The sequence below is a fragment of the Oncorhynchus mykiss genome, chromosome 24 (genome assembly GCF_013265735.2).
Source record: "Oncorhynchus mykiss isolate Arlee chromosome 24, USDA_OmykA_1.1, whole genome shotgun sequence".
NCBI classification, from domain to species: domain Eukaryota; kingdom Metazoa; phylum Chordata; class Actinopteri; order Salmoniformes; family Salmonidae; genus Oncorhynchus; species Oncorhynchus mykiss.
In genome coordinates this window covers 35420337-35431264 of record NC_048588.1, presented here as the reverse complement: position 1 = coordinate 35431264, position 10928 = coordinate 35420337, and the positions used below count along the sequence as shown (strand labels likewise).

The following is a 10928-nucleotide window of genomic DNA, read 5'->3' as shown; positions in this document are numbered from 1 at the left end:
TAGCCTTAGTCTAATGTAACCTTCACCTACAGTAGCCTTAGTCTAATGTAACCTTCACCTACTGTAGCCTTAGTCTAATGTAGCCTTCACCTACTGTAGCCTTAGTCTAATGTAGCCTTCACCTACTGTAGCCTTAGTCTAATGTAACCTTCACCTACAGTAGCCTTAGTCTAATGTAGCCTTCACCTACTGTAGCCTTAGTCTAATGTAGCCTTCACCTACTGTAGCCTTAGTCTAATGTAGCCTACATCTACTGTAGCCTTCACCTACTGTAGCCTTAGTCTAATGTAACCTTCACCTACAGTAGCCTTAGTCTAATGTAGCCTTCACCTACTGTAGCCTTAGTCTAATGTAGCCTTAGTCTAATGCAGCCTTCACCTACTGTAGCCTTCACCGACCGTAGCCTTAGTCTAATGTAGCCTTAGTCTACTGTAGCCTTAGTCTAATGTAGCCTTAGTCTAATGTAGCCTTAGTATGTTGTAGCCTTAGTCTAATGTAGCCTTAGTCTAATGTAGCCTTAGTCTACTGTAGCCTTAGTCTACTGTAGCCTTAGTCTACTGTAGCCTTAGTCTACTGTAGCCTTAGTCTAATGTAGCCTTAGTCTACTGTAGCCTTAGTCTACTGTAGCCTTAGTCTAATGTAGCCTTAGTCTACTGTAGCCTTTGTCTACTGTAGCCTTTGTCTGTTGTAGCCTTAGTCTACTGTAGCCTTTGTCTGTTGTAGCCTTAGTCTACTGTAGCCTTAGTCTACTGTAGCCTTTGTCTACTGTAGCCTTAGTCTACTGTAGCCTTTGTCTAATGTAGCCTTTGTCTAATGTAGCCTTAGTCTACTGTAGCCTTAGTCTACTGTAGCCTTAGTCTACTGTAGCCTTATTCTACTGTAGCCTTAGTCTACTGTAGCCTTAATCTACTGTAGAATTTGTCTGTTGTAGCCTTAGTCTTAACTGGCTCAAAGAGCTCAGCTCCTAACTCCATTGACCTAGAAATGCTTGTTCATTCTGTCATTCATTGGTCCCTCGTTTTTACCAATTATTTTACTAATGTTTTCACTTACTGTTCTATCTCTCTCCTTCTCTCTCCTTCTCTCTCCTTCCCTGTTGTAGTTATTCCCTTGAGGTTTAAGGCAGGACTATAGGCCATGGAGTAGGAGGCTTTTGAGCCCTGGGAAAGTTTTGGTTACACTTAATGATTCCAACCGCTGTGCGTGTGTGTGTGTGCGCGCGCGTGTGTGTGTGTGTCCGTGTGTGCACGCGTGTGTGCACGCGTGTGTGTGTGTGTGTGTGTGCGCGCGTGTGTGTGTGTGTGTGTTCATGAAAGCAGCGTTAGTGAGAGATGTGTTCTGGAAGCCTCTCCCAGGAATAACAAAGTGGTTAACTAGCTGATCTCACACACACTCTACTTTATGACATCATACTCTACTGTGTACACAGCCTTTATGACATCATACTCTACTGTGTACACAGCCTTTATGACGTCATACTCTACTGTGTACACAGCCTTTATGACATCATACTCTACTGTGTACACAGCCTTTATGACATCATACTCTACTGTGTACACAGCCTTTATGACGTCATACTCTACTGTGTACACAGCCTTTATGACATCATACTCTACTGTGTACACAGCCTTTATGACATCATACTCTACTGTGTACACAGCCTTTATGACGTCATACTCTACTGTGTACACAGCCTTTATGACATCATACTCTACTGTGTACACAGCCTTTATGACATCATACTCTACTGTGTACACAGCCGTTATGACATCATACTCTACTGTGTACACAGCCTTTATGACATCATACTCTACTGTGTACACAGCCTTTATGACGTCATACTCTACTGTGTACACAGCCTTTATGACATCATACTCTACTGTGTACACAGCCTTTATGACGTCATACTCTACTGTGTACACAGCCTTTATGACATCATACTCTACTGTGTACACAGCCGTTATGACATCATACTCTACTGTGTACACAGCCTTTATGACATCATACTCTACTGTGTACACAGCCTTTATGACATCATATTCTACTGTGCACACAGCCACTGTGTGCGTGTGTGTGATCTGCTCTGACCTCTGACCTCTCTCTCTGTTTTTCAGGTCATTTGTCAGAAGGCTTCTAAAGGCTCATCTCAGTATGAGGCCTGTAAGAAAGCCCTTCAATCAGTCAGCAAGGTGAGAGGTCAACTGGTGTCAAACCCAAATTGATGCCAAGTCAAAGGTCAAAGGCCCATCTCAACACGAGATCAAGGAAGGAGCCTGTGTTTCCCCCATGGTCTTTGTATGTGAGCCTGCGTGTATCTGCACGTGTCTGTGAGTGCTAATACCTGTGTGTTTTAGGTGGTGCGTCAGTGTAACGAAGGAGCCCGTACCATGGAGAGAACAGAGATGATGTACACCATCAACTCTCAACTGGACTTTAAGATCAAGGTATGGAGATGGGCTTGGAATTCTCCCCAGTGGGTCTATAGCTGGGTTTTATGACTCTCTATTTACCCAGTGGGTCTATAGCTGGGTTTTATGACTCTCTATTTACCCCAGTGGGTCTATATGCTGGGTTTTATGACTCTCTATTTACCCAGTGGGTCTATATGCTGGGTTTTATGGCTGTCTCTATAGCTGGGTTTTATGGTTGTCCCTATAGCTGAGTTTTATGACTGTCTCTATAGCTGGGTTTTATGGCTGTCTCTATAGCTGGGTTTTATGACTCTCTATTTACCCAGTGGGTCTATAGCTGGGTTTTATGACTCTCTATTTACCCAGTGGGTCTATAGCTGGGTTTTATGACTCTCTATTTACCCCAGTGGGTCTATAGCTGGGTTTTATGACTCTCTATTTACCCAGTGGGTCTATAGCTGGGTTTTATGACTGTCTCTATAGCTGGGTTTTATGACTCTCTATAGCTGGGTTTTATGACTGTCTCTATAGCTGGGTTTTATGACTGTCTCTATAGCTGGGTTTTATGGCTGTCTCTATGGCTGGGTTTTATAGCTGGGTTTTATGACTGTCTCTCTAGCTGGGTTTTATGACTGTCTCTAGCTGTTTTTTATGACTCCTCTCTATAGCTGGGTTTTATGACTGGGTTTTATAGCTGGGTTTTATGACTGTCTCTATAGCTGGGTTTTATGACTGTCTCTATAGCTGGGTTTTATGACTGTCTCTATAGCTGGTTTTTATGACTGTCTCTATAGCTGGGTTTTATGACTGGGTTTTATAGCTGGGTTTTATGACTGTCTCTATAGCTGGGTTTTATGACTGTCTCTATAGCTGGGTTTTATGACTGTCTCTATAGCTGGGTTTTATGACTGTCTCTATAGCTGGTTTTTATGACTGTCTCTATAGCTGGGTTTTATGACTGGGTTTTATAGCTGGGTTTTATGACTGTCTCTATAGCTGGGTTTTATGACTGTCTCTATAGCTGGTTTTTATGACTGTCTCTATAGCTGGGTTTTATGACTGGGTTTTATAGCTGGGTTTTATGACTGTCTCTATAGCTGGGTTTTATGACTGTCTCTATAGCTGGGTTTTATGACTGTCTCTATAGCTGGGTTTTATGACTGGGTTTTATAGCTGGGTTTTATGACTGTCTCTATAGCTGGGTTTTATGACTGTCTCTATAGCTGGGTTTTATGACTGTCTCTATAGCTGGGTTTTATGACTGTCTCTATTCACACCAGTGGGACTATAGCTGGGTTTAATGACTGTCTCTATAGCTGGGTTTTATGGCTGTCTCTATAGCTGGGTTTTATGGCTGTCTCTATAGCTGGGTTTTATGGCTGTCTCTATAGCTGGGTTTTATGACTGTCTCTAGTCACCCAGTGGGTCTATAGCTGGGTTTTATGGCTGTCTCTATAGCTGGGTTTTATGGCTGTCTCTATAGCTAGGTTTTATGGCTGTCTCTATAGCTGGGTTTTATGACTGTCTCTAGTCACCCAGTGGGTCTATAGCTGGGTTTTATGGCTGTCTGTAGTCACCCAGTGGGTCTATAGCTGGGTTTTATGACTGGGTTTTATGGCTGTCTCTAGTCACCCAGTGGGTCTATAGCTGGGTTTTATGGCTGTCTGTAGTCACCCAGTGGGTCTATAGCTGGGTTTTTCTGACTGGGTTTTATGGCTGTCTGTAGTCACCCAGTGGGTCTATAGCTGTTAACCTACTGTAAACCCTGAAGAACTGTTAAGCTCCTATGAGATACTATGGACAGTTAAGAATCCATGCCAGAGAGTAGCATTGACATGCAGAAGTGTTTTTAACGGTAGAATCCTTAATGGTGAAACTACCGGGTACGTTTGGGATGTTACAACAGCAACAAAGAAGCTACTTTCTCTCCCCTCTGACATCACTGCAGGCGTGATAGAACAGCAGGTTACGTACTGCAGATGTGTTTACCAAACGCTCCCGTCCTCCGTTAGTCAACAAAAACAAACCGTGGCCCGGTTTCCCCTTGTGTGATTTCCATCTTAAACAGAAACAATAACAAAAGCGTCCCTCTGCCAATGTGTCTTGGGTTAAAAAGCTGAGAGAAGGGCCTGGAGAAATTCGTAGACAGAGCTATGGATGCAAGGACTGACCAGCCCTGACATGAAATTGATAGTTTTAACCGTGTTATGAGTCTATACAATGTTTGTTTATATGTAGGTTGTTTACAGACAGAGTAAAACAAGCTGATGTTTTGTGTTCTGATGGGGGTACGACAGTTAAACTGAACTCCATGAGACGTCATTTTGTAAGAACCAATGGGAATATATCATTGGTTTATAAGTTTTAAAAAAATGAACATAGCAACTGAGGATTGTAGCTTTTAAAAGCCCGTTCCATTAGGTATTGTGAAGACATTACCTTTAGCTGTCTGTCTGATTTGGAGGAACGTTCGATGGCTATTCCTGGTCATACATGATGTTTCTCTACTGGTCATACATGACGTTTCCCTACTGGTTCTCTACTGGTCATACATGATGTTTCTCTACTGGTCATACATGATGTTTCTCTACTGGTCATACATGACGTTTCCCTACTGGTTCTCTACTGGTCATACATGATGTTTCTCTACTGGTCATACATGATGTTTCTCTACTGGTCATACATGACGTTTCCCTACTGGTTCTCTACTGGTCATACATGATGTTTCTCTACTGGTCATACATGATGGTTCTCTACTGGTCATACATGATGTTTCCCTACTGGTTCTCTACTGGTCATACATGACGTTTCTCTACTGGTCATACATGATGTTTCTCTACTGGTCATACATGACGTTTCCCTACTGGTTCTCTACTGGTCATACATGATGTTTCTCTACTGGTCATACATGATGTTTCTCTACTGGTCATACATGATGTTTCTCTACTGGTCATACATGATGTTTCTCTACTGGTCATACATGACGTTTCTCTACTGGTCATACATGACGTTTCTCTACTGGTCATACATGACGTTTCTCTACTGGTCATACATGATGTTTCTCTACTGGTCATACATGACGTTTCTCTACTGGTCATACATGACGTTTCTCTACTGGTCATACATGACGTTTCTCTACTGGTCATACATGACGTTTCTCTACTGGTCATACATGACGTTTCTCTACTGGTCATACATGACGTTTCTCTACTGGTCATACATGACGTTTCTCTACTGGTCATACATGACGTTTCTCTACTGGTCATACATGATGTTTCTCTACTGGTCATACATGATGTTTCTCTACTGGTCATACATGACGTTTCCCTACTGGTTCTCTACTGGTCATACATGATGTTTCTCTACTGGTCATACATGATGTTTCTCTACTGGTCATACATGATGTTTCTCTACTGGTCATACATGATGTTTCTCTACTGGTCATACATGATGTTTCTCTACTGGTCATACATTATGTTTCTCTACTGGTCATACATGATGTTTCTCTACTGGTCATACATGATGTGTCTCTACTGGTCATACATGACGTTTCTCTACTGGTCATACATGATGTTTCTCTACTGGTCATACATGATGTTTCTCTACTGGTCATACATGATGTTTCTCTACTGGTCATACATGATGTTTCTCTACTGGTCATACATGACGTTTCTCTACTGGTTCTCTACTGGTCATACATGATGTTTCTCTACTGGTCATACATGATGTTTCTCTACTGGTCATACATGACGTTTCTCTACTGGTCATACATGATGTTTCTCTACTGGTCATACATGATGTTTCTCTACTGGTCATACATGATGTTTCTCTACTGGTCATACATGATGTTTCTCTACTGGTCATACATGATGTTTCTCTACTGGTCATACATGATGTTTCTCTACTGGTCATACATGATGTTTCCCTACTGGTCATACATGACGTTTCTCTACTGGTCATACATGACGTTTCCCCAGCCGTCTCCCAGGAGACACAGGGAGGGAACATGATGTTTCTCTACTGGTCATACATGATGTTTCTCTACTGGTCATACATGACGTTTCTCTACTTGTCATACATGATGTTTCTTTACTGATCATAGATGATGTTTCTCTACTGGTCATACATGACGTTTCTCTACTGGTCATACATGACGTTTCTCTACTGGTCATACATGATGTTTCTCTACTGGTCATACATGACATTTCTCTACTGGTCATACATGACGTTTCTCTACTGGTCATACATGATGTTTCTCTACTGGTCATACATGACGTTTCTCTACTGGTCATACATGATGTTTCTCTACTGGTCATACATGATGTTTCTCTACTGGTCATACATGATGTTTCTCTACTGGTCATACATGATGTTTCTCTACTGGTCATACATGATGTTTCTCTACTGGTCATACATGATGTTTCTCTACTGGTCATACATGACGTTTCTCTACTGGTCATACATTATGTTTCTCTACTGGTCATACATGATGTTTCTCTACTGGTCATACATGACGTTTCTCTACTGGTCATACATGATGTTTCTCTACTGGTCATACATGACGTTTTTCTACTGGTCATACTTGACGTTTCTCTACTGGTCATACATGACGTTTCTCTACTGGTCATACATGACGTTTCTCTACTGGTCATACATGACGTTTCTCTACTGGTCATACATGACGTTTCTCTACTGGTCGTACATGACGTTTCTCTACTGGTCGTACATGACGTTTCTCTACTGGTCGTACATGACCTTTCTCTACCGGTCGTACATGACGTTTCTCTACCGGTCGTACATGACGTTTCTCTACCGGTCGTACATGACGTTTCTCTACCGGTCGTACATGACGTTTCTCTACCGGTCGTACATGACGTTTCTCTACCGGTCGTACATGACGTTTCTCTACCGGTCGTACATGACGTTTCTCTACCGGTCGTACATGACGTTTCTCTACCGGTCGTACATGACGTTTCTCTACCGGTCGTACATGACGTTTCTCTACCGGTCATACATGATGTTTCTCTACCGGTCATACATGATGTTTCCCTACTGGTTCTCTACTGGTCATACATGACGTTTCTCTACTGGTCATACATGACGTTTCTCTACCGGTCATACATGATGTTTCCCCAACCGTCTCCCAGGAGACACAGGGAGGGAACATGATGTTTCTCTACTGGTCATACATGATGTTTCTCTACTGGTCATACATGATGTTTCTCTACCGGTCATACATGACGTTTCTCTACTGGTCATACATGACGTTTCTCTACCGGTCATACATGATGTTTCCCCAACCGTCTCCCAGGAGACACAGGGAGGGAACATGATGTTTCTCTACTGGTCATACATGATGTTTCTCTACTGGTCATACATGACGTTTCTCTACCGGTCATACATGATGTTTCCCCAACTGTCTCCCAGGAGACACAGGGAGGGAACATGATGTTTCTCTACTGGTGTGAATTCAAGAGGAATAAGGGTTCTATATAACTGTTGCTGCTGCATTACAGAGGAAAACACACACACACACACACACACACACACACACACACACACACACACACACACACACACACACACACACACACACACACACACACACACACACACACTCACGCACGGTGTTATGTTCTGTACAAACTGTACCTTCACAAGGTCTTTTCCCAGAATCCTCTTTGAGTCATACTTCATTTCTTCATCTGTTGATACGGACAAGTGTGTTTCCAGCAGTGTGCTAGAAAGGATTACATATTTCTCTCTCGCATAGATGCACGCACGCACGCACACACACACACACACACACACACACACACACACGAACAGATACACACACACACACACACACGAACAGATACAGTTGAAGTCAGAAGTTTACATACACCTTAGCCAAATATATTTAAACTCAGTTTTTCACAATTCCTGACATATAATCTTAGTAAAAATTCCCTATTTTACAGCAGTTAGTATCACCACTTTTTTTTAAGAATGTGAAATGTCAGAATAATAGCAGAGAATGATTTTATTTCAGCTTTTATTTCTTTCATCACATTCCCAGTGGGTCAGAAGTTTACACTCAATCAGTATTTGGTAGCATTGCCTTTAAATTGTTTAACTTGGGTCAAACATTTCTGGTAGCCTACCAAAAGCTTCCCACAATAAGTTGGGTGAATTTTGGCCCATTCCTCCTGACAGAGCTGGTGTAACTGAGTCAGGTTTGTAGGCCTCCTTGCTCGCACACGCTTTTACAGTTCTGCCCACACATTTTCTATAGGATTGAGGTCAGGGCTTTGTGATGGCCACTCCAATACCTTGACTTTGTTGTTCTTTTTGCCACAACTTTGGAAGTATGCTTGGGGTCATTGTCCATTTGGAAGACCCATTTGTGACCAAGCTTTAACTTCCTGACTGATGTCTTGAGATGTTGCTTCAATATGTCCACTCAATTTTCCTCCCTCATGATGCCATCTATTTTGTGATGTGCACCTCCTGCAGCAAAGCACCCCCACAACATAACGCTGCCACCCCCGTGCTTCACGGTTGGGATGGTGTTCTTCGGCTTGCAAGCGTTCCCCTTTTTCCTCCAAACATAACGATGGTCATTATGGCCAAACAGTTCTACTTTTGTTTCTTCAGACCAGAGGACAATTCTCAAAAAAGTACAATCCATGTCTCCATGTGCAGTTGCAAACCGTGGTCTGGCTTATCTTATGGCCGTTTTGGAGCAGTGGCTTCTTCCTTGCTGAGCGACCTTTCAGGTTATAACGATATAGGACTCGTTTTACTGTGGATATAGATATTTTTGTACCTGTTTCCTCCAGCATCTTCACAAGGTCCTTTGCTGTTGTTCTGGGATTGATTTGCACTTTTCGTACCAAAGTACGTTCATCTCTAGGAGACAGAACTCGTCTCCTTCCTGAGCGGTATGACGGCTGCGTGGTCCCATAGTGTTTATACTTGCATACTATTGTTTGTACAGATGAACATGGTACCTTCAGGCATTTGGAAATTGCTCCCAAGGATAAACCAGATTTGTGGAGGTCTACAATTGTTTTTCTGAGGTCTTGGCTGATTTCTTTTGACTTCCCAGGATGTCAAGCAAAGAGGCACTGAGTTTGAAGGTAGGCCTTGAAATACATCCACAGGTACACCTCCCAATTGACTCAAATGATGTCAATTAGCCTATCAGAAGCTTCTAAAGCCATGACATCATTTTCTGGAATTTTCCAAGCTGTTTAAAGGCGCAGTCAACTTAGTGTATGTTAACTTCTGACCCAGTGGAATTGTGATACAGTAAATTATAAGTGAAGTAATCTGTCTGTAAACAATTGTTGGAAGAATTGCTGGTGTCATGCACAAAGTAGATGTTCTAACCGACTTGCCAAACCTATAGTTTGTTAACAAGAAATTTGTGGAGTGTTTGAAAAACAAGTTTTAATGACTCCAACCTAAGTGTATGTAAACTTCCGACTTCAACTGTATATATTCAAGCAGATGTACATAAATGCACACATACACACACGCTCCGGCAGGCACAGGTGTGGTAGCAGTGTGGGAAAGTGCTGTTGGTACATGTGGTCCTAACAGATGTCTGCAGGGCTGTGAACATACATTCTGCCCTCCTAGCCAGCTGTTCACACACACTACACAGGAATGTTTGGAGTACATTACATTTGTAAACCTTGATATTGATCGTCTTTCTCCTCTTTCTCCCCTCTCTCTCCTCTTTCTCCCCTCTCTCCTCTCTCTCTCCTCTCTCCCTTCTCTCTCCCCACTCTCTCCCCTCTCTCTCTCTCTCTCTCCCTTCTCTCTCCTCTCTCTCTCCTCTCTCTCTATTTACTCACCCCTCTCTCTCCTCTGACCTCTCTCCCCCTCTCTCATCTGTCCTCTCTCTCCCCCCTCTCTCTCCTCTGTCCTCTCTCCCCCCTCCTCTCTCTCTCTCCCCTCTTTCTTTCCTTTGTCCTCTCTCCTCCCTCCTCTTTCTCTCTCATCTCCCCTCTGTCCTCTCTCCCCCCCTGTCTCTCCTCTCTCCCTCCTCTCTCCTTTCTCCCTTCTCTCTCTCCTCTCCCCTCTCTCTGTCCTCTCTCATCTCTCCTCTGTCCTCTCTCCCCCCCCTGTCTCTTCTCTCTCTCCTCTCCCTCCTCTCTCCTTTCTCCCCTCTCTCTCCCCTCTCTCATCTCCCCTCTGCCCTCCTCCCCCTGTCTCTTCTCTCTCTCCTCTCCCTTCTCTCTCCCCTCTCTCATCTCCCCTCTGCCCTCTCCCCCCCTGTCTCTTCTCTCTCTCTCTCTCTCCCCCCCAGCCCTTCCCATTGGTCTCGTCGTCTAGGTGGATGGTGAAGAGAGGGGAGCTCACAGCCTTCGTGGAGGAGAACGGCATCTTCTCCAAGAGGACGTCACGACATCAGGTCTACTTCTTCCTCTTCAACGACGTCCTCATCCTCACCAGGAAGAAGAGGTGGGTCCACAGTCTCACTAGCCAATCAAATCAAATCAAATCAAATGTATTTATATAGCC

General features: G+C 43.4%; 1 protein-coding gene across 2 annotated transcripts in view; it reads left to right on the top strand.

Annotated features, from left to right (window-relative positions):
• Positions 1 to 10928, top strand: part of LOC110503240 (rho guanine nucleotide exchange factor 26) — an 81445-nt gene that overhangs the window by 35971 nt on the left and 34546 nt on the right. For both annotated transcript variants that reach the window (XM_036961332.1, XM_036961333.1), the window contains exons 9-11: positions 2115 to 2189; positions 2355 to 2444; positions 10714 to 10868. In XM_036961332.1, coding sequence (XP_036817227.1) covers positions 2115 to 2189; positions 2355 to 2444; positions 10714 to 10868 — 320 coding nt within the window. The remainder of the gene's footprint in view (positions 1 to 2114; positions 2190 to 2354; positions 2445 to 10713; positions 10869 to 10928) is intronic.